The 25,139-nt window shown below is 39.5% G+C and overlaps 1 protein-coding gene across 2 annotated transcripts in view; it reads right to left on the bottom strand.

Moving 5' to 3' along the window:
* ikbkb (inhibitor of nuclear factor kappa B kinase subunit beta) overlaps positions 1-5,677 on the bottom strand; it is a 34,865-nt gene extending 29,188 nt beyond the window's left edge. For both annotated transcript variants that reach the window (XM_062998853.1, XM_062998854.1), the window contains exons 1-2: positions 5,534-5,677; positions 2,838-2,964 (exon numbers count right to left, since the gene is read on the bottom strand). In XM_062998853.1, the coding sequence (XP_062854923.1) occupies positions 2,838-2,942 (105 nt within the window). In that variant the 5' untranslated portion in view covers positions 2,943-2,964; positions 5,534-5,677. The remainder of the gene's footprint in view (positions 1-2,837; positions 2,965-5,533) is intronic.
* Positions 5,678-25,139: the final 19,462 nt, after the last annotated feature.

The following is a 25,139-nucleotide window of genomic DNA, read 5'->3' as shown; positions in this document are numbered from 1 at the left end:
TATATACACTTTGCATATTAGGGCTGCCACTAACGTCTACTTTTCTTTCGATTAATCTATAGACTATTTTATCGATTAGTCGATTAATCTAAACGATAAAGTTTTGATAAATTAAATTCAGAATCTAATTTAAGCTTCTTTTATTTTAACAACAAACTGTACCACATAATAATATGGCACACAATTAAATATACACAGGGTTTATGTTCATATTATTAAATTCTCCATATGAAGCGCTCCATATTAAACAAAGTGCAGCACGTGTTTATGGCATTCCATACACAGAGCAATGTGCTTAAACTTATAGCAGAAATAAAATAATTAGATGTAGCCACGTCTCATTAAGTCCAACGTACAGTAATGACAGAATGAGCCCCGATTCTAACCTACAGTGTATCACAAAAGTGAGTACACCCCTCACATTTCTGCAAATATTTCATTATATCTTTTCATGGGACAACACTATAGACATGAAACTTGGATATAACTTAGAGTAGTCAGTGTACAACTTGTATAGCAGTGTAGATTTACTGTCTTCTGAAAATAACTCAACACACAGCCATTAATGTCTAAATAGCTGCAACATAAGTGAGTACACCGTACAGTGAACATGTCCAAATTGTGCCCAAATGTGTCGTTGTCCCTCCCTGGTGTCATGTGTCAAGGTCCCAGGTGTAAATGGGGAGCAGGGCTGTTAAATTTAATGTTTTGGGTACAATTCTCTCATACTGGCCACTGGATATTCAACATGGCACCTCATGGCAAAGAACTCTCTGAGGATGTGCGAAATAGAATTGTTGCTCTCCACAAAGATGGCCTGGGCTATAAGAAGATTGCTAACACCCTGAAACTGAGCTACAGCATGGTGGCCAAGGTCATACAGCGGTTTTCCAGGACAGGTTCCACTCGGAACAGGCTTCGCCAGGGTCGACCAAAGAAGTCGAGTCCACGTGTTCGGCGTCATATCCAGAGGTTGGCTTTAAAAAATAGACACATGAGTGCTGCCAGCATTGCTGCAGAGGTTGAAGACGTGGGAGGTCAGCCTGTCAGTGCTCAGACCATACGCTGCACACTGCATCAACTCGGTCTGCATGGTCGTCATCCCAGAAGGAAGCTAAAGCACAAGAAAGCCAGCAAACAGTTTGCTGAAGACAAGCAGTCCAAGAACATGGATTACTGGAATGCCCTGTGGTCTGACGAGACCAAGATAAACTTGTTTGGCTCAGATGGTGTCCAGCATGTGTGGCGGCGCCCTGGTGAGAAGTACCAAGACAACTGTATCTTGCCTACAGTCAAGCATGGTGGTGGTAGCATCATGGTCTTGGGCTGCATGAGTGTTGCTGGCACTGGGGAGCTGCAGTTCATTGAGGGAAACATGAATTCCAACATGTACTGTGACATTCTGAAACAGAGCATGATCCCCTCCCTTCGAAAACTGGGCCTCATGGCAGTTTTCCAACAGGATAACGACCCCAAACACAACCTCCAAGATGACAACTGCCTTGCTGAGGAAGCTGAAGGTAAAGGTGATGGACTAAACCCAATTGAGCACCTGTGGCGCATCCTCAAGTGGAAGGTGGAGGAGTTCAAGGTGTCTAACATCCACCAGCTCCGTGATGTCATCATGGAGGAGTGGAAGAGGATTCCAGTAGCAACCTGTGCAGCTCTGGTGAATTCCATGCCCAGGAGGGTTAAGGCAGTGCTGGATAATAATGATGGTCACACAAAATATTGACACTTTGGGCACAATTTGGACATGTTCACTGTGGGGTGTACTCACTTATGTTGCCAGCTATTTAGACATTAATGGCTGTGTGTTGAGTTATTTTCAGAAGACAGTAAATCTACACTGCTATACAAGTTGTACACTGACTACTCTAAATTATATCCAAGTTTTATTTCTATAGTGTTGTCCCATGAAAAGATATAATAAAATATTTGCAGAAATGTGAGGGGTGTACTCACTTTTGTGATACACTGTACACATTCACTCAAAATGCACTTCAAATTCTAAGCCATGTAAACAAAGTGGTGAGTGTTTACTTAGGCTTGCTAGTTTATGTTTACTCTCCACTGCTGACTGAGGATGCTTCTCAACTGACACACGCCCCCTTCGACACGTGCTCAGTACAGACGGCATTTTTCACCTGCACGAGTCGAGTTCATATATTACGATCAGCACTGTGCACGGAGAGCCACACCCTGATCAGCATTGTTCCTCAGCCCTGTGCAGGCGCCATCAATCAGTTAGCAGAGTCGTAATTGCACCAGTTATGAGGATCTATGATCCGACTTGCCCCTAACCCTGTGAACAACAGCCAATTGTTATTCATGCAGCCGCCCAGCCCAGCCGGGTGGCAGAGCTGAGATTCGATACGATGGATTCGAAAACCCAGCTCTGGTGTGCTAGCGCATTTTACCGCTGTGCCACCTGAGTGGCATTTATGTTTACTCTTAAGCCTACTGACATTGTAATAAGTATAAATTAGTACACACATTTTTTTAAAAACAGTATAGTACTCAATTTGGCATGTAGCCTCTACCCTGAAGTGCTGTTCAATCCTAAACGCCTAGTTTTGATATGGACAGGAAAGTAAACAAGCCTTGATTCCTCATTGCTAAAGGTTTTTCTTACTAAACTTCGTTGACAATTAGGAGCATCCACATTACGTTAAAACTAATCAGGCCCACCCTGATAGTCTGTATAGAAATCTGTTTAGAAATGTTGTGAGCTTGCAGTAGCAATAATAATTGTTCCATAGGACTTCAAGGTTTCACAGACTCTCTCTCTATTCATATATTTGAAAAAAGAAACAAATGAAGTGTGCTTGCTGTACCTTGTTCTGCCACCTGGTAACATTGCCAAATCCTCCGGTTCCAAGTCTCTCCCTGAGTTCCCAGGGGCCACAGCTCTGAGGCTGCATAGGGGCAGGGCGGCTCATCACCTTACTTTCAGCCCACTTACTATAGTCACAAAACAGAGGAAATAACAAATAATAAATAACTTAAATTTAAAAAGAATAATGAACATGCAAAAATGCTTCAGGATTGACATGCTTATGCCTTTCTATTCATCTACTGTTCTCAAATATCAAAGCTATGGATAAGTTATAGATTTACATTTTCCACCATATAGGTTACATTTGTTCTGTTACAAATATGGCATAATTATTCATTCATTAATTGTCTGATTTACTACTGCTTCATCCTATTCAGGGTCACAGTGGGTCAAAAAGTAGGAAACACCCTGGACAGGTTGCTAGTCAATCTCAGGGCAAAAACACACACTCACACACACACACACCTAGGGGAAATTTAGTATCTCCAGTTAACTGTGGGAGGAAACCCACATAGAAATGTTAGGCGATTGGAGAGTGATTACTTTTCACTGTGGCACGAATACTGCACTGCTTGGAGTGAAATACAGTGCTTGTACTGTCTTGTTTTGGCTCATTCAAACCAGCAATCGAGCGACCTTAAATCAATGCAGAGCATCTTTTACTTATTTTGCACGTCACCATGCAAAAGCAATGACGTGTGTGTTGCATTTTTACATTTACATAGTGTAGTGATTGCAATTGTATTGGGCACTAATTCCCATTCACTAATGACCAGTATCAATGTTTTTGATTAGTATTAAAAGGCATTTCATCACACAATCATGGTGTTATTCATGTTTACATTCCCCACCACCACAATTGAAAAATGTTAAACACATTTGGAAAATGTAAACAAGCCAGTTTATTTATTTATTTATTTAACATTTATTTAACCAGGCCATTCATTAAGAACTGCTTCTTATTTACAATGGCGGCCTGGCAAAAGGCAAAGCCTCTTCAGGAACAATCATACAAACAAATTTACATAAGACACTGAAAACAAACAACGATGATCACAATACAATAACACATAGTCGAATCATCCAGCAATAGTATAAAAGAAAAATCAATTTGTCATACAGCTGCATGTATCTCTTAAGATATCTGTAATTTGTCTTTTAAAAGTTATACTCAGCTGATCTCATTAAAACTGTCTACAATAATACCAGTGAGCTGCAACGATTTAAATTGTAACCTGGCTTTTTATGGTGGTCTTGGAGCAGTGGTTAAAGCAGTAACTAATAAATGACATGTTAGGATGTCGAGCGACATTAAATCAATGCAGATCATCTTTCACTTTTCTTTTTGGCACTTATTTTGCATGTCACTATAGAAAAGCAATGACGTGTGATTTACATATTTAAATTTTTTCACTGTAGTGACTGCATTTCAATTGCATTGGCAATAATTCCTTTCCACACGTAAATGACCGGTTTTAATGGTTGTGATTAGTATTAAAAGGCATTTCATTAAGCAACTATAAGGTTATTTAGATTTAGATTCACCACCACTAAAATTGGAAAATGTTAAACAATATATATATATATATATATATATACAGTATATATATATATATACTGTATATATATATATATATATATATAATATTTCTTCATATTAATTATATATTAATTAACCATATACAGTTAAAGTCATAAGTTTACATACATCTTAGCCATATTCATTGAAACGTAAGATGTAAACTGTAACCTGGCTTTTTATGGTGGTCTTGGAGCAGCGGTTAAAGCAGTAACTAATAAATGACATGTTAAGAGGTCGAGCAATCACACTGTAGTAATTGCATTTCAATTGGGCATCAATTCTTTTCCATATGTAAGTGACCAGTTTCAATGTTTTGATTAGTATTAAAAGGCATTTCATCACATAATCATAAGGTTATTTAAATTATTTTTTATAATCATAAGGTTATTTTCTTGGAAAATAGACTCTAATAATACCAGTGAGCTGCAATCAAAGGAAAGAAAAATGCTAAACAATTTTACGATCCTACAATACAAATATATAAAATATATTAACCATATTCAGGTAAAGTTTACATATACCTTAGTCATATTCATTGAAATGTAAGACATAAACTGAAACCTGGCTAATAAATGACATGTTAAGACGTCGAGCGAGATTAAATCAATGCAGATCATCTTTCACTTTTCTTTTTGGCACTTATTTTGCATGTCACTATAGAAAAGCAATGACGTGTGTGTTACATATTTATATTTACATAGTGTAGTGATTGCATTTCATTTGGGCACTAATTCCTTTCCATACATAAGTGACAATTTAGTCTCATTGTTTTTGTATTTGTATTAGTATTAACAGACATTTTATCACGTAATCATAAAATCATGGTGTTATTTATATTCAGTTTCACCACCACCATGTTTCACACATGCAGAAAGTTGTATTGTTGTTTCGATGTCACGTGATTCAACATATCGGGTCTGAAAAGCTCGTTTATTCTTTCATTTGTTGAACATAAAGCCTGGATATAAATTCAATATATAAACATATAATAACATTACCTAGTAAATAGCCTAATGTGTATTACTGTAATTGTATTTAATATGACCTATATGTGGACAGCATGTGTACTTTTGATTTAGGAAGTACCCAAAAGCAGCGAAAACGGTGTTTACCTTCACAAACTGAACCGCTTCTCTTCACTCGGTTTTATATTAACGAGTATTAAAGCCTGGGCTCAACACACGACCTGTTCCATGTTTCTTTTAGCTCTTATTTTATCGATCTTGATCAGAAAATGAAAGTTACACAAACGCGAATCGCTTTACTTCCTGAAACTGTGAAAAGTGAAAAAGTCACTTCCCTCGGATACAGAACGCCTACCGACCCAGAGAGGCAGAACCTGAGCCCGAGTGCAACACCACAACATGATATTTTACTCAAGAGCCTTTAATTATAGCTTATTTATAACATTTCACTGGAAAGATGCTTTCATTTCATTTTTATCAATCATTTTATACTGGTCAGGGTTGTGCTGGTTCCTGTTGCACCAGGGAACACTGGGCAGAAGGCAGGAACACTCTGGACGGAGTGCCAACCCACTGCAAGGCTCCTGCCACCCTCCTACCACCCTCCTACATAACCAGTCATGTCTGTGTAGACCAATATTGTAGCGTTGTTTAAAACTAGTGACTTATAAATTTAAGTTAGCTGGCTTGGTGGCAAGAAGGTCCTGGGTTCGATTTTCCTTTTTGTATTTAGTTTACATGTTTTCTCATGTCTGCGTAGGCTTCCTACCTTTCAGCCAATGAATCGGACCTGCTGCGACCCTGAATAGGATTATGCGGTGGTAAAACAGACAAGAAATGAATAAATGAATCATTTTTACATTAGTATATTGTGATTATGGCCTTGGTATAGACGTATAGACCATACCTGTCAAGTTTTGGATTTAAAAATAAGGGAAACTTTCCGCCGCGCGCTTCGAGCCGTCTCACCAGCCCAACCGAGGTTCAGTATCCCTTACATTTTAAGACAGGTTTATAAGAAATCTAAAATAACCACCTGTGAACCACTTACAAACTACAATTAGATGATCAGAATCTGATAGGCCTACCTTTGTTGACACTGAAATGCTGTGGACATTCCTACATATGTAATTCTTATAATACAGCCTAAATGAAAACACAAAAGGGAATTGAAGCACATTTATTTATTTCACATATTTTCAGCATATATACACATATGAAACACATTTTATTTTCATTACACATTTTTAGTATCTCATGTTCACTCATGTGGTTCTCTGGCATTCACTGACTTATTATACAGAGTTGTTGCAGACTTTGCATCCTTTAACACTTTTTTGGCAGGAATGCCCTCTCTCTCCTTGCATCCATCCATCTCTTCCTGTTCCAGGTTTGTTCCCGCTGTCCGCACTAACCTCGCGACAACTGCCACTTGCAGCAGCCTGGGTGGCAGTTCTCGCGAGGTTAGTGACATGTCAGTTTGGAGAGGCACAGGAATGTTTTTTTAAATTATATTATAATACGGGAAATTTACGGGAAAATACTAATACGGGAGGACGGCGGGAAAGAGGGGTAAAATACGGTAGTTTCCCGGCCAAAACGGGAGACTTGACAGGTATGGTATAGACGCCCACAGCACCCGGATCTCAGTGGTGGTGGCCTAGTGTGAACAATTTAAAATAATAAACAATATGTATAGCTACAGTTCAGCTGCCAAAATGTAGTTTACGAATATGACATTACTGACAGAAAGATGGTTTATGTAAGTGGACTTGACAACTGAAAGTAAAACTGTAAAGCAATTCACACTGACACTCACACTCACACACACACACACACACATTAACAACAGCGCATCTAAACTACCAACAAAACTATTAACGTCTATTAACTTATAATAACAATCCTATCAAACCCCAACTGCACAGCAGCAGTGGTATTATTAATCTCATCTCCTATTTGGCATTTTTTGGTCCTGCTGTGTTGCCAATGAAGCTTCTAAAAAGAAATGTTGTACCCAGTTAGTGCAGAATGTTTATAGTGCTATGTATGAACACATTTTGGAACGTAGTGCTTCACAACAGACAAAAAATAACAACTTTTTGTTGCAGTCCAAGACTGGGTAAATATTGGACAGAACACATGCTGGGTTATTTTAACTCAAGTTGTTGGAATAAATAATTTACCCACTGTGGGACAATGTGAGGTTTTGCATTGCTGGGTTTATTTTACAATGGAAGTTTTATTTTTCTCCAATGATGATATGTGAGTAATAATAATAGTAGTAAAAGTAGTAACAATAATAGTAATAATAATAATAATAATAATAATAATAATAATAATAGTAGTAGTAGAAGTAACAACAACAATAATAATAGTAATAATAAAAAAATAAAAAAATAAAAAAATAATAGTAGTAGTAGTAACAATAATAATAATAGTAGTAGATATAGTTATAATAATAATAATAGTAATAATAATAATAATAGTAGTAGTGGAAGTAACACCAATAATAATAATAAAAGTAATAATAATAATAATAACAACAATAACAATAATAGTAGTAGAAGTAACAATATTAATAATAATAATAATAATAGTAATAATAATAATAATAGTAGATGTACAGTAGTTATAATAATAATAATAGTAATAATAATAGTAGTAGAAGTAACAATAATATAATAATAGTAATAATAATAGTAGTAGATATAGTTATAATAATAATAATAGTAATAATAATAATAATAATAATAGAAGTAGAAGTAACACCAATAATAATAATAAAAGTAATAATAATAATAATAACAGTAACAATAATAGTAGTAGAAGTAACAACAACAATAATAATAATAATAATAGTAATAATAATAATAATAATAGTAGTAGAAGTAACACCAATAATAATAATAAAAGTAATAATAATAATAATAACAATAATAGTAGTAGAAGTAACAACAACAATAATAATAATAATAATAGTAATAATAATAGTAGATGTACAGTAGTTATAATAATAATAGTAATAATAATAGTAGTAGAAGTAACAATAATATAATAATAGTAATAATAATAGTAGTAGAAGTAACAATAATAATAATAGTAATAATATGATAAAACATTTATAGCTATATTAAATGTATAAGCATACACAAAAATTGGAAAATGTTACCAAACACATTTTTAAAAATCTAGCCCAAAAAACAGATTACATTTAAGACAGATTCCTTAAATGTAAACAAGCCAGTTATATTTAATTGATTTCAAATAGGCTTTTAAAATAGGCTAAAATAATAACTTTTAGCTGGAATCAAAGAAAAGAAAAATGTTAAACAATCTTCAACCCTACACTTCAAATATATATATATAATATAATTTTTCATATTAATTATACATTAATTACATAAGATAGACATAAATTTGGGAAGCTGTTACAAACATGTTTAAAACACCCTAATAACTCTTTTTTTTTCATGGGTGTGTTAGTTCAGAACACTCCTCAAGTCCCCCACTGTCCTAAAAATATAACTCAATGTCAGTAGTGTTGAGAGCTGGTAGAATCTGATAAGAATATCAGAATCCAACACTTTATAATTACCTCCAATCATTAGGAAGAATCTGAAAAGCTTAATGCCCTTATGAATTTGTTTAACTAGCGATTGTTCTCATTTAGGATTCTACTGTACATGGCATATGGCATGTTCTATAACATACAGCACATGTTTTATTTATATTATGGGAACATCCTGCTGATTTCCATGTGACTTTAAGACCCGGAGGTGTAAGCCTGGACCCTGGCATGCTTAAAGCACATTTTGTAAAACCATTGTATACTGTTTCCCTAATTTCAAAAGAAGAAGAAAGCTATATGGTGTCGACTTTTATATTTTTTTAAATCAAGATCCTTGTTTAAGTGTTTTCTCATGTTTTTTCTTGGGGAAGTGTGGTGGTGCGTGTTTCCTGTGTAAAGGCTGTTTATGTGGGCAGATTTACAAACATTTGCGTTTCGGAGCATTCTCCAGCACCCATTTCATCCCACACACCACCCCCATTCATTAAACCTCGTATACAGAACTCTTACACCCAAGTGGCGCTTTTAAAAAACAGAACTGATGCGTAATAACGTACGCACTATGACCTGACGTGACGCCATGGACTATAAAAGAATGCAGACTTTTAGGGAATCAGGTGTCTGTCATGTAAATAACCATAAAAAAAACCAAACTCCCATTTACCTATCCCTTTTTATACAACATCCCACCCCCTTTTTTATCCAATACCATCCCTTCTTTTTCCTCAGGCTAATAAAATACAACCAAATATTCAAACCAATCAAATATATATACCATACTTTTTTTCTATTTATCTATGCATTTTCCCCCCTCCAGATTTAGCGTAGTCAATCTGTCTTCCGCTGCTGGGGAGCCCTGATTGCATTCAAGGAGGGTATGTTGCTAGCACGGACCCCTTCTTTTCACCCATGCTTTCTGCACAGGCGCCTCTCTATCTGCCAACCAGGGTCCTTACACAGCGTTTGAAACCCCCACCCACATAGTCCGATCATCCCACCCAGCAGACACCATTGGTGGCCATTTAGTGTCTGCTGCAGGCACTGCCAAATGTGCCCGCTAGATAGCGCCCAGCCAACCGGTGGCAGAGCCGAGATTCAAACCGGGGTGTTCAGAATCTTGGCGCTGGTGTGCTAGCGGAATATCCCGCTGTGCTACCTGGGCGCCATATATACCATACTTTTATAAGCTTTACCAGGCTACGGCACTTCAACCTGTACCGCCTACCAATGCCTGATCTTCAACCCAACTCAGTCATCTCCTGATGTATATCTGCATCCCGAAAATTGCAAGAGTTCAACGATTACCTGTAAACTGTCATAGACAGGGCTGTTTGCTCTAGTAGCACCAAATTTCTCAAGTCAAACACCACTTTTCACACCCGGCAGTGCCACCCACCTTCAACCCCGGAACCTAGCCGTTCAACATCTAGATAAATACACAACATGCAATAACTTAAATCATACCCAGTCCTATCACTGCCTTCCTTTGGGTTCTCAACTCAGAAAGGTACCAGCAAACAGTAAGTCTTAAAGTAACCTTCTGTTTTTGGGTGTTTGACTTCCCAGCACCTAGTGCAAGCCACCCTGAACCCTAAACGCCCCCTGCTTTTCCCTTACAGCCTGCTTTACTACACAGGTTATTCACTACAGTTGAAGGTGTGGCCTGCACTCATAAAATGGAGTTATGAAATAAGTTTGGATCAAAAGGACATGGATGAAACTCTTCCCAATCCCTAATGGAGTGACTTTATATTTACCCATCATTTCCTTCACTCCACCTTAATGAGTCCCTGCATCTGCATCCTCTCCATTTCCTCCACAGCTCTTTGAAAAAATGTACCACCCTGTACCACCAAATGTACCAAAAATGTCACCCTGAACTCTCACATTCTACTCGGAACTCACTACAGTTGAAGGTGTGGTCTGCTCCCGTAAATGAGTGTTGTGTCAACCACTTCCACCAAACCCAAATCCCTGATAATCTTCCTACAGTTTTTTTCATTATATGTTCAGCATACAGGTTTAACAGGACTGGTGAGAGAACACAACCTTGTCTAACCCCCCTTTTTTTTCAATGTGTCTGTTTGTCTGTTTTCTGTTGTGACTGTGTATTGTTGATCAGTGTAGAGATTCTTCATTAGAATGAAGAGATGCTCTGGTATTCCTAAGGACGTTTTATAATTTTTTGTCGTCTGCACAATCAAAAGCTTTGCTATAGTCAATAAAGCATTTCCTTCTTCAGTTCTTTGCCTTTTCCCGGGAAGTCCTGAGAATGGTTATTTTAGTAAGACAATGCTCATATTGCACATGTGGCAACAGCGTGAAGTCATGAACACAGTGTGTGTGCTTGACCGGCCGTATCAGACAACAGCAGTCACAGACTTTCGGGCAGCTGAAGTCTCGTATCAAGCAAAAATGGGCAAAAATTAGTCTTGCAAAACAAGTGCAACAAACGATCAAAAAGTGTAAATAATAAGAAAGGTGATAACACCTTATTAACCCTTGCCCAGCTTTTCAATGGGCAAGGCACACAGTAGCACCCTGGACGGGGTGCCAGTCCATTGCAGGGCAGACACACACACACACACACACACACACACACACACATTCACCTATAGGGCAATTCAGTATCTCCAATTAACCTGTCTGCATGTTTTTGGACTGTGGGAGGAAACCTGAGCCCCCGGAGGAAACCCACATAGACACGGGGAGAACATGCAAACTTCACACAGAAAGGACTCGGACCGAGGACCTTCTTGCTGTGAGGCGACAGTGCTACCCACTGAGCCACTGTGCCTCCCATCTCAATTAGTTGTTAATTAAAATTGTATGTACGTATAAAAATTTTATCACTGGAAACTGTAATATAAAGGAAAGTTTGAAATACAATAATTAAATAGTGGAGATTTTTAGGTGGTTAGTTAATTCCTTTTATTAAAACTTTTAGGTAAACTGATCATTAAAACCTGTTTTTTTTTTAAGGGCAAGTTAACAAACGTCATTCCCAATGTTTAATATTTGTAATGTGAAGGCACCTATTAATTAATTCAATTATATCTAAATTAAAGTTAATTAAACTGGTACAGTACATTAAAACTTTTCAGGTCTACTGTTTTAAATAATAATAATAATAAAAAAACACAGATTGTGCTAACAGCAAGAAGGTGCTGGGTTCGATCCCCAGGCGGGGCGGTCCGGGTCCTTTCTGCATGGGTTTCCTCCGGGTGCTCCAGTTTCCTCCCACAGTCCAAAAACATGCAGGAATGCAGGAGACACTGGATTGCCCTATAGGTGAATGGGTGTGTGTATTTGTGTGTGTTGGTGTCTGCCCCATCCAGGGTGATGGACTGGTGCCCCATCCAGGGTGTTACTGTGTGCCTTGTGCCTATTGAAAAGCTAGGCACAAGGGATAGGCTCCAGCACCGACCGCGACCCTGATTGGATAAGCGGTTAAGAAAGTGAGTGAGGTTGTGCTGTTAAAACAAGATGCAGGTTGTTTTTTAATCTATTTTAAGAAATGAAAACCAGAGTACTAGCTAGTGTAAACTTTACACAAAACCCTTTAAAATCTTTACATATACTGGTATTACTCTACGCCAATATTACTTAAACCCAAATTTAGTCTAAACCCTAACTCCAGACCCCTTTGCTTTAGAACAGGCTTATTTAAACTCCGCCCAGGACACAGCATCATTAACAGAGTGACTCCCTTCCTCCTCTCTGTGTACTGTGTAGGACGGGGCTGTGATAAATACTCCGACTTCCTCGGTTCAAACCCAAAGACGAGCGCGTCTGTCTGCGGATCAGAGTCACTTTTACGCACCTTTAGAGGAAGGACGCAGAACTGAGGTAAGGCACCGGCTTTTTTCTTCTGTTTCAACTCGTGCTTACCCTGTTATTTCTTATTTTAACATTAGAGTAATTTATACCTAATCATTATCATCCACTGGCAGGTTTCCTTATTATTTTATTAAAGTATGTTGGATTATTTGTGAACAGTGAGAAGCTGTAAGCAGCATCATGAGATTATTTTTCACTGGACGTGTATATTATTTCGGACGATGGATGCACATTGGCAAAACACACTGACATGCACACAAACGTAAACCTTATATTGTATATTGTATTTTATTTATAAGGTGTATGCTGATGACTATTCTGTCCGAATTCATGCTTACTAAAATAGAAGCTAGAAGGTACAGCGGTACCTTGAAACTCAACGTCAATTGGTTCTGTGAGTGGCATTGAGTTTAAAAGACGTTGAGTTTCAAGGTATTTTTCCCATAAGGCTGTTTGGGAAACCTGTTAATATTTTTTAAGCTAATGTAAAATAATCGGGTTGTAATAACACAAATATAATATAAAAAAACTGAAAGAAAAAGCTGATTCTGATTCTTACAATTTCTCACAAGCTCGAGCTGTAACACAAGTTTAAAAGTGAAACAGGGAGGAAAATCCAGATAAACTCAGATACATGTGGAGCTGTAACACTGGATCTGATGGTTATTCCAGACAAATGCAGATTCGTCTCATATTCACACTTTGATGACGTTTTACTGCACCGCTCAAGCCGAGCACTGAACAAAGTGGCTGTTCAATGTTAATTTGAAATTAACTAAATACATTTTAAGAAAAAACAAATTGAACACGTTAAGTTTAAGGGCACACATTTCTCGACGAAAGGAGGTTGAGTTTCAAAGATTTGGAGTTTAGGGGACGTTGAGTTACAAGGTACCACTGTATTCTTTATTTACTTGAGTAAAAGCGTAAAATGACTAGGACCAATTTTAGAGATTTATTTTAATCTCTTAATTATTTAATTTAATTTAACACAGTTCACTTTAAAGAATGCTAAGTTTGTTAAACATAACCCAATTTTAATCATTTCTTAAGATTTCTTCAATAGTGTTAGGGTTCAATAGAAGAATGGAAGTTAATTGAGACGGTTGGTTTATTTAAATATCTGATAATATATAATATTGTTGTTTTAATTATGGTGGCACGGTGGCTTGGTGGGTAGCACCTCTGCTTCACAGCAAGAAGGTCCTGGGTTTGATTCCCAGGTGGAACGGAACAGGTCCTTTCTGTGTGGAGTTTGCATGTTCGCCACGTGTCTGTGTGGGTTTTCTTCCACAGTGCAAAGACATGCAGTCATGTTAATTAGACACTAAAATTACCCTTGTGTGTGAATGTGTGTGTGTGTGGGGGTGTTTAGCCTGTGATGGACTGGCAACATGTCCATTCGCCCAGTGAATCATACCCACCGCAACCCAGAATAGGATAAAGTTCCTGAAAACAGACAATAAATGGGGGGGGGGGGGAGGGGCGGGGGCTACCCCAGCTTTTCAATGGGTGCAAGGCTACCCCAGCTTTTCAATGGGTGCAAGGCACACAGTAACACCATGGACGGGGTGCCAGTCCATTGCAGGGCAGACACACACACACACACACAATAATTCAGTGTCTCCAATGAACTTGACTGCATGTTTTTGTACTGTGGGAGGAAACCGGAGCTCCCGGAGGAAACCCACACAGACACGGGGAGAACATGCAAACTCCACACAGAAAGAACCCAGATCGCCCCGCCTGGGGATCGAACGCAGGACCTTCTTGCTGTGAGGCAACAGTGCTACCCACCGAGCCTGTTTATAATTCTTTCATAAAAATGCTTTAATCTTCAGATAATGATTTTTGATGCTACTTAGCGGTCTGTAATGAAATATGTGTTAAAAATGTTAAAAACTCAATTAAATTGAATGTTTTTAAAGCAGTGATGGTCATTTTGGCATATTTCCTGTTAACTGTTTGGCTGTTATTTTTTTATTCAGACTCAGACTCAGACTCAGCTTTATTGTCAAATACATGATAGAACGAAATACAGTTTCCCAGGTCTCGGTGTGTGTGACGTGAAGAAAATAAAATAGAATAAAATATAGAATAATATAGAATAAACTAAGATAAGTAATAAAAATTTAGAACAAACTGAGAAACTAAAAAAGAGTACAAGTACAAAGTTTACAAGTATTGCACAACAACTGCAGCAGCTTATGTTTACTAAAGTGCATGATTGCAAAAGGTGTAGCAGCAAAAACTAGCAGCAACAATCCCAAGATTGTCAAAGTGACAGTGTGCCAGTTATGTCCAGTATGGTCGTTTGTGTTGATAAGATGTTCAGTATATGGGGAGTAGAAGAGTTCAACAGTCTGACTGCATCCGGGTAGAAGCTGTTTTTCAGTCTAGATGTTTTTACCTGGATGCAGCGCAGCCTCCTTCCGGAGGGAAGGGGGGTGAAAAGTCCTTGTGCGGGGTGGGTGGGGTCACGGAGGATGCAGGTGGCTCTTTCCCTACATCTGGTTGTGTAAATGTCACTGATGTGTGATCAGGGTGGGTGATTCACATAGTTGATCAGGTTTGTCCAAACATTTGACTATTTTCTTTGCCTGTATATGCTGAGCTTATAATAATCAGAGATGGCACGTAAGTCGCACACAAATGACTCAGACTCGACTCGTGACTCGCAAAAAATGACTTGTGGACAGCAAAAGTCAGCAACATTAGTTACGTGTGACAATTATATATATATATATATGATCCGATATCATTCTGATCGTGTCATTTTCTTCTCTCTAATAATAATAACGCTCCGGCTGTCTTAACCCACAACGCACGCAATGGGTAAATGTTCCAGCTTCCGGCGTAGTGATGAAGCATCGTTCCCTACTTAAAATGGTGGAATACCCTACGTAGTGCACTTCACAGGAACAACCGGGGTAAATGGAACGCTTCTACAGAATTGCCGCTAATGATTTTAAGAACCGCTTTCTGAACCAATCAGAGCTTCTGATTGTAATTGTTAGTAAGAAATGCTGTTATTTGTATTTATTCAGTTTGCGTCACACAGATGACGTGGTAATGAAACGCTCGATCGGCTTTCTAACGACTTCCTGTTTTACTTCACAACCGGGAAAAGTTTGGAGGTTTTTAATTATAAGCACATTTACAAAATAACAGATTTTATTCCTAATGGGACACAGTTATAAATTCAATAGCATCTGGAAGAACATAAGCTAAGGTAAGCAGCGGTTATGGATTTTTTTGCTGTTTGGGATTTTGGCCGCTGCGCCGTAATTTGCAATGAAAACAAAATGTCAGTCTAAGCTTTTAACTGGTACCTAGGAAAGTAAAGGCACGAAGTAAAACAGCTAAATACAGTCGCTAATCTGTTGTTGTTTTTTATCTGAATTTACAGATTATTTGTTTATTTCTGCGCTACATTTTCAATATATGTTTTGTGTATATTATATTGACTCATGACTTGACTTGACTTGTCTAAAGACTCGTGACTCAACTCGGACTCGTATTTTGTGACTTGTGAACATCTCTGATAATAATAAACAAAATAAACCCGAATGACCACATTTTCTTCAACTAGCTGCAGGTTTATTTGGATAATCTTGCATATTTTATATGCCGGGTTATACATTTCATGCAGATCTTGTTAAGCCTCAGCTATACTATACTTATTATATTCTTTTGGTCATATTATTTATTTTGCCTGTTCACCTTTTTGTCATCTGGTTCTTGTTTTTTTCTCTCTCTGACAAACACACACACACACACACACACACACACACACATCTGTCTTGCTCAGTTTAGACCTATATTTCTCTTGAAATGCATTTCCTGAGGCTACGCATGCATCACTTGGCCTGGAACCTAAGCGAACACGTGTTTGTCTATCTCAGTAATGACGTGAGCAGCTCCTAATTGCTGGAGGAGTTGCAGTCCACCCTGCTTATATCATCTGAGGGGCCCACTATCAGTGCTACTCCTTCTCAAGTGAGGAAATAAAACCAACCTTTTAATCATTACAGAAAATACGTAAAACAAGTGATGTACAGGACGTGCTCTTTCTTACAGCTTCATCAATCCTCGCGTGTGGTTTATAGCTGGTGTGTCAGAGTCTGTTCATCTGCTTGCCAGCACTTTTGTGCCACGCTGTTAGACGCTGGCTTTGTCTGCAGTTAATAGACTCGCTTTATGTTAAGATACGTTCCCAGTCAATAGTAGTTCTGAGTCAGCTGGTGCCGTTTCCTGTGTTGTCATCAATCAGCTCTATAGAAAGTCAGAAAACAAATGAATTTGCCCCACAACAGTGATCTTCTCCAACTGGACCAAGATCAGGGTTAGTATTAGATTAAAGATATGTTATTTTAGTTTCAGTTTCAGTGATGTGACTTATTCTGATGCTTATGTGTTGTAACTGATTACTCATAACTCATTCATTGCTATTAGGTGCAAATAATTCCTCCCATCTCCCTCTTATTTGTAATTTGCTTGCTGTCTTACAGTTTATATACGTATATAAGCTGACAAGTATAAACACAGCCTGAGAGGTGTGTCTCAATAATGCACCGATCAGCCATAACATTAAAACCACCTCCTTGTTTCTACACTCGCTGTCCATTTTGTCAGCTCCACTTACCATATAGAAGCACTTTGTAGTTCTACAATTACTGACTGTAGTCCATCTGTTTCTCTACATGCTTTGTTAGCCCCCTTTCATGCTGTTCTTCAATGGTCAGGACCCCCACAGGACCCCCACAGAGCAGGTATTATTTAGGTGGTGGATTGTTCTCAGCACTGCAGTGACACTGACATGGTGGTGGTGTGTTAGTGTGTGTTGTGCTGATATGAGTGGATCAGACACAGCAGCGCTGATGGAATTTTTAAATACTGTGTCCACTCACTGTCCACTCTATCGGACACTCCTACCTAGTTGGTCCACCCTGTAGATGTAAAGTCAGAGACGATCGCTCATCTATTGCTGCTGTTTGAGTCGGTCATCTTCTAGACCTTCATCAGTGGTCACAGGACGCTGCCCACGGGGCGCTGTTGGCTGGATGTTTTTGGTTGGTGGACTGTTCTCAGTCCAGCAGTGACAGTGAGGTGTTTAAAAACTCCAGCAGCGCTGCTGTATCTGATCCACTCATACCAGCACAACACACACTAACACACCACCACCATGTCAGTGTCACTGCAGTGCTGAGAATGATCCACCACTTAAATAATACCTGCTCTGTGGTGGTCCTGTGGGGGTCCTGGCCATTGAAGAACAGCATGAAAGGGGGATAACAAAGCATGCAGAGAAACAGATGGACTACAGTCAGTAGTGGGAGTAAGTGGAGCTGATAAAATGGACAGTGAGTGTAGAAACAAGGAGGTGGTTTTAATGTTATGGCTGATCAGTGTATATAATGAAGGTTTTGAGGACTATTAGTTTTGCTCAGCCCCAACAAAATGACACAATATATGATGGAATCAGTACACATGAAACAGTTGCAATAAATATAAATGTTATTGTTTATTTAATATTTAAGTATTATATTATTACCCTGAGCTCTCACTTTAACAAATAAAACCACGTTTGCAAACTCAGCTGTACGACTTGACCACTGGTATGTTGTAGAAAAGTGGACGACTTTAGATCTCTCCGCTTCCAGGTCACTTATAACGTTGGTTTAGCGACTGAGCTGAAGTATTTTCGCCCTGTAAGACAAACCTGGAATCCAGAGTTTTAATTATTGCTCTGAAAGCTTCTTTCTCAACTGTCTGTGGAAGAATATTATATGATTTGCTGCCTACTGAGGCCTACAGCTGTTGTATTAACTGTGCTACGGTATGTAGGTATTTGAAAAATCCAAAACGGTATACTGAATGTACCGTCATACCTCCCAGCACTAGTCCTGACCAAGGAAACTGAAATACAAGTATAAACACGACTTTAATCATTGAATTCAGGTGTTTTCATTCAGCCCCATTGCCACAGGTATAAAATCAAGCACCTCACCATGCAGTCTGTCTTTACAAACAGGTGTGATAGAATGAATCATTCTAATGAGCTCACTGAAATCAAGCGTGGCACTGTAATAAGACTGCAACAAGTTGGTTTGTGGAATTTTCTTCCCTCCTAGATATGCCACGACCAACTGTGCATGTTAATACTGAAAAGTAGAAGCGTTTAGGAACCACAGACCATATAAAGTTACTGAACTGGTTGCCAAGTGCTGAGACAAAGAAGTGCCAACACTGCTGACTCAGTAAACTCTACTCAGGCATCAAGATCAGCACAAATAATGTGCGCCGGGAGCTTCATGGCGTGGATTTGCTTTGCTGAGCAGCTGCAATCAAGTCTTAAATCACTAATTATAATCCAACGCCAAGCGTTGGATAGAGTCGTGTAAAGCATGCCACCACTGGACTCTGGAGCAGTGGAAACGTGTTTTGTTGAGTGACTAGCAGGCAGATGGACAAGTCTGGGATGGGCGAATGCCAGGAGAACGTTACCTGTTAAGAAAAACCTTAAACCGCACACCTTAATGCTTCAGCATCCCAAGAAATTATGTAGCATTGTATGTGTCCAACTTTGTGAGAACTATTTGGAAAGGCGTTTTCTATTCCATTATGACTGTGTCCCAGTGCTAGTTAAAGCAAGGTCCATAAAGGCATGGTTGGGTGAGTTTGGTGTGGAATAACTTGACTAGAATGCACAGACCCCTGACCTTAACCACATTGAACACCTTTGGGATGAACTCGAACATATATATATTTTCTTTATGCATTTTCTTCTCTATTTCTCCCTTTTTAGTGCGTCCAATTGCCCGATTGCGTCATGCTTCCTCTCCACCAATGCCGATCCCCGCTCTCATTGAGGAGAACGAAGCTAACCCACGCCCCCTCCGACACGTTGGCAGCAGCCGTATGCATCTTATCACCTACACTTTGACGAGTGCAGTGCAGCTCAGCGTTGTGTACGGAGAGACACACCCTGAGAGCACTCTTTTCTCATCTCTGTGCAGGCGCCATCAATCAGCCAGCAGAGGTTGTAATTGCACCAGTCATGAGAGGGAGACCCCATCCGGCTTAATCCCGCCCATATCTGAACAACAGGCCAATCGTTGTTCATGTGGTTGCTCAGCCTTAGCCGGCAGGCAGAGCTAAGATTCGATACGATGTATTCGAGATCCCAACTCTGGTTCCAGCGTGTGTTTTTACAGCTGCGCCACCTGAGCGGCCGATGAACTCGAACATAGATTGCGAGCCAGGTTCTCTCTTCCAACATCAGTGTCTGACCTCACACATGCTCTTCTGGATGAATTCCCACAGACACATGCCAAAATCTTGTAGAGAGCCTTCCCAGAGAAGTAGAAGCTCAGTTTAGAGAAACCCCAGTGTCCGGCACAGAGCCCTGACCTCAGTCTCACTCAACAGCTCTGGAATGAACTGGAACGTCAACTGAGGCTTTCTTGACCACCATCAATGCCCAGCTGTACTAATGCTCTTTTTATTAAATGGGAACAAATTCCCACAGACACACACCACTTCAAAGTCTTGTGTCATAGATGAAAAGACACAGTGGTCGCTCTGTTGTTATACCACTTGTTTTTGAAATGGGATGTCCAACAAGCTCATGGTCAGGTGTCCCAATACTTTTGGCCATATAGTGTGCACAGAAACAGACACATACATGGTGTTTAGTCAGTCAGTCACTGGTAACATGAGAAGATTTCGACAGGGAGGAGTTCGACTATTGTTGCTGATATTTGAGCCTCTGTGTGTGTGTGTGTGTGTGTGTGTGTGTGTGATCTTTGAATGCATGAGTAACACTGAACTAGTGACTCAGAGACTGAGTAAAAAAAGCAGCCATTGTGTGACCTAGATTCATGGAAAGGATTCTGGTTTTAGGGAATTCCAAACCCAGAGTTTCTGCAGAAACACGTCTCACTTTTACTGCTCTGACAAAATTATATGACTTTCATTCTGTTTAGTCTGTGCCTTTGACGGTGGCAGTAATTTGAAATATCATATATGTTTGTACGAGGGTTCTTCACTTTTTTTAACTGATGCAGCGCTGCTTTCACATCATCATCACATGAAAATCTTCTTCCTCTTAAAGCTTCTTTGAGCATCCAAAAAGGTGGAAATCAGATGGAGCTAAATCTGGACTAAGCGTCTCTCAGACACGACCGATTACTCCTCCTCCTACAACACCCTCACCGCTTATAACCACAATATAAAAGTGTGGAAACTTTTTGAAGATCCCTCGTATAAATATTTTCTAGAGGTAAAACACACTAGCACACCAGAGCTGACGTTTCAAACTCATCGGTTCGAAACTCAGCTCTGCCATCCGGCTGGGCTGGGCGGCTACATGAACAACGACTGGCTTGTTGTTCATACAGGGTGGGTAAGCCGGACCTGGGACCTCATTACTGATGCAATTACGGCCTCTGCTGGCTGATTGATGGAGTCGGTGAATAATGTGGACAGGGTGTGACTGTCCGTACACAAAGCTGATCCACATATGAACTCGCCTCGTGCAGGGGAAAAGATGCAGTCGGCTACTGCACACGTGTCGGAGGGGGCGTGTCGGTCTCGCTCTTGTAAATCAGCAGTGGGGATCAGCATCGGTAGAGAGGAAGCGTAATGCATTAGGGTAATTTGATACAGCTATAGATTGGGGAGGACAATGCAAAAAAAATGTATAGTAGTTTACACTGAAGTGCCAGAAAAACTGGAACATCAGTCTAATACTTGGTGGGTCCCCAACGGGAGCGTAGGACTGCAGAAATACAGGACATAGACTTCTCAAGCTTGCAGAAATACACACCATACTTCCTCCAGAACGGTCCACAATTCTGTCGTACTCTGGGGTGTAGGATTTCTGTGTTCCATAGCATGTTGCATGGCATCCCAGATGTCTTCGATAACGTTGAGATCTGGTCACTTCTGTGGTCACTAATTTGGTGTCTCTAGTCGTGTGGTGTTGCATTGTGCTGCTAGAAAAGGCCAAATATATCAGAATGAATGCAGGACGTAAACGAGTGTAACTGGTCAGAAAGGAGACACACAGTGTTTACCCATCGCAACGTTTGTAGACATACCGAGGGTCTGATGGAATGCCAGGTAAACAATCCCCATGGCATTATGGAACCACCACCAGCCGCTAGAGTCCCCTGTCGTACCAGTTTTCCTTGCCTTCTGGACTCCTCCAGCTTGCGGAAATAAACACTTTATATCTGCAGAACGGTCCACAATTCTGTTGTATTACGAGGTTTAGAATTCCTGTGCCTTTTGCATTGCATCCCAGATGTCTTCAATAACATCACTTAAGTGGTAATGGCAAAACCCCAAACTCAGGAGTGCTCCTCCAACCATAATTTGGCATCTCTAGACGTGTGTGGCCAAGAGGCCAAACCCCATCAGAATGAATGCAGGACATGAACGGGTATAACTGGTCAGAAAGGAGGCACACAGGTAGCGTTCACCCGACAGAGACGTTTGTAGACGTACCAAGGGTCCCTTGGAATGTACAGCTGCTACGGTCCTCTCTTGTACCAGTTTTTCTAACACTTGCATTTACGTTTACTTTTTCCGCATTTAGCAGAAGCTTTTTATCCAAAGCAAGTTACAATACTGTGACAGTAGACTGTCTAAGCAATTGAGGGTTAAGGGCCTTGCTCAAGGGCCCAACAGTGGCAACCTGGCATTGGTGGGGCTTGAACCGACAACCTTTTGATATTAGTCCTGTACCTTAACCACTAGGCTACAACAGCCCTATGTTATGTTTTACACACTTTAGTTACATTCATGACAGCACAGGTAGTTACTGGTTACATGCCCTTACTCAGGACAGGTAGGTACTGGTTACATGCCCTAACTCGGGACAGATAGTTACTGGTTACATGCCCTTACTCAGGACAGGTAGGTACTGGTTACATGTCCTAACTCAGGACAGGTAGGTACTGGTTACATGCCCTTACTCAGGACAGGTAGTTACTGCTTACATGCCCTAACTCAGGACAGGTAGGTACTGGTTACATGTCCTAACTCAGGACAGGTAGTTACTGGTTACATGCCCTTACTCAGGACAGGTAGGTACTGGTTACATGCTCTAACTCAGGACAGGTAGTTACTGGTTACATGCCCTTACTCAGGACAGGTAGGTACTGGTTACATGCTCTAACTCAGGACAGGTAGGTACTGGTTACATGCTCTAACTCAGGACAGGTAGTTACTGGTTACATGCCCTTACTCAGGACAGGTAGGTACTGGTTACATGCCCTTACTCAGGACAGGTAGGTACTGGTTACATGCCCTTACTCAGGACAGGTAGGTACTGGTTACATGCTCTAACTCAGGACAGGTAGTTACTGGTTACATGCCCTTACTCAGGACAGGTAGGTACTGGTTACATGCCCTTACTCAGGACAGGTAGGTACTGGTTACATGCCCTAACTCAGGACAGGTAGGTACTGGTTACATGCCCTAATTAAGTGGTTCCCAAAGTGGGTGGCGCCCCTCCTGGGGGGGGGGCAGCAATGCAAATGAATGAGGCATGTGAGAGGCCTTCCAGCTAAATGTAAAGCATGTGGGGAATAAAGGTGTCATTTTTGTAGAGTGAATGTTCAGGATTTACTTTTTTTCTCTGTCAGGGAGCTGATTTTCATACATTTTATGAAAATATGTTGGGACAGTAAAAAATTAAAATACATAATTTATGTCAGTTGTAATAATTCCAGTGTAAAGGTTATGTATCACTTTATTTTTGTTTTGTTTGATAAGAAATTGCAGTCCATTGTATGGGTCACAGTGTTTAAAATAAACTCTAGTGCAGTTTGAAAGGAAAGGACGTGCACATGTGTGTTGGACTGGGGGCTCGAAAATAGTCTTATCTGCCAAAGACGGGCCCTGCAGAAAGAGTTTGGGAGCCACTGTTTTAACTGATAGGATTGCCTCTTTCCATTTGTTCTGCTCAGTCAGTATATTAGTGCTGTTTAAAGGCTTGGGTGTGTTTTTGTGTTATAAAGCATATAAGTGTTTGTTTTAGTTGTTCGATATTTTGGATTGCAGTTCTTGTCACTTCTTAAATGAATCTTAAAAAATAGAAAGCATTGGAGCTGTAGCTTGGGTGTGTGTGTTCAGATTAGATATACGAGTGTGTTTACAATAAAAGGTTTGGAAGAAGAGTTAGTGGGTCCCTTACTGTTTTGATGATGTTTTTTTTTTTGTTACTATCTGTTCACATTTGTATATAGTATGTACTGTATATACACGCACTACTGGCCAAAAAATCCCTTTAATGGTCTTTGTCAGTAAATGCACTCCTAAGACCTGTTCCAACATTCGCTCGTAGCTGCTTGTTGCTGCAGTGAACTGTTGGGAAAAGTTGAAAACAAAGAAAGTCATTTAGTCAGTAGTTAGTAGTTCTTTTATGCAAAGATAAATTAATGAGAAGATTTGAATGTATGATATGTGTTATATGTGTAACATGTACAGTACATCTCAGTAAGAAATACATTTAACACATATCATACATTTAAAATAACGTGTGTTTGTGTTCAAAATTCTCCAATATGAGATTATCTGGTTTGGTATTTTTAAAAAAATATTGGTTCCGTTTTTTGTTTGGCCCAGTTTTTGCCAGGGTGTGTACATAATAAGTGATTTGAGAGATGCAAATGCATAGTGTATAGAGGAAATGTGGTGGAACTTTTGTACTTGAAACAAGAACACTACCAAGACTTGAATATGGTAAAGTAAATACAGTGGTATCTTGTAACTCAACGTCCCCTAAACTCAAAATCTTTAAAACTCAATGCCCTTCGTCGAGACATTTGTACCTTAAACTCAACATGTTCAGTTTGATTTAAAAAAAAAGTTTTTATTTAATTTCAAATGAACAATGAACAGCTCAGTGTTCAGTGCTTGGCTTGAACGGTTCGATAAAACGTCATTGAAGTGTGAACATGAGACGAATCTGCATTTGTGTGGAATAACAGTAAAATCCAGTCTGAAAGCTCCACATGTATCTGTGTTTATCTGGATTTTCCTCCCTGTTTCACTTTTAAACTTGTGTCACAGCTCGAGCTTCTGAGAATTTGTAGAATCAGCTTTTTATTTCAGTGTTTTTATATTATATTTGTGTTATTTTCAGGACCAAGGAACACATTAACAGATTTCCCAAACATCCTTATGGGAATAAGAACCAATTGATGTTCCTGCTTAGTCTCTGTATAGTGACCTACTTAGTCTCATGCCATATATAATATGTGTTAGCATATTCGATTGAATTTAAAACGCAAACAACTATTTTTTCTTCTTTCTGATGTACATGTGATT

The sequence above is a fragment of the Trichomycterus rosablanca genome, chromosome 7, assembly GCF_030014385.1.
Source record: "Trichomycterus rosablanca isolate fTriRos1 chromosome 7, fTriRos1.hap1, whole genome shotgun sequence".
NCBI lineage: Eukaryota > Metazoa > Chordata > Actinopteri > Siluriformes > Trichomycteridae > Trichomycterus > Trichomycterus rosablanca.
This window is presented reverse-complemented; position numbering and strand designations above follow the sequence as displayed.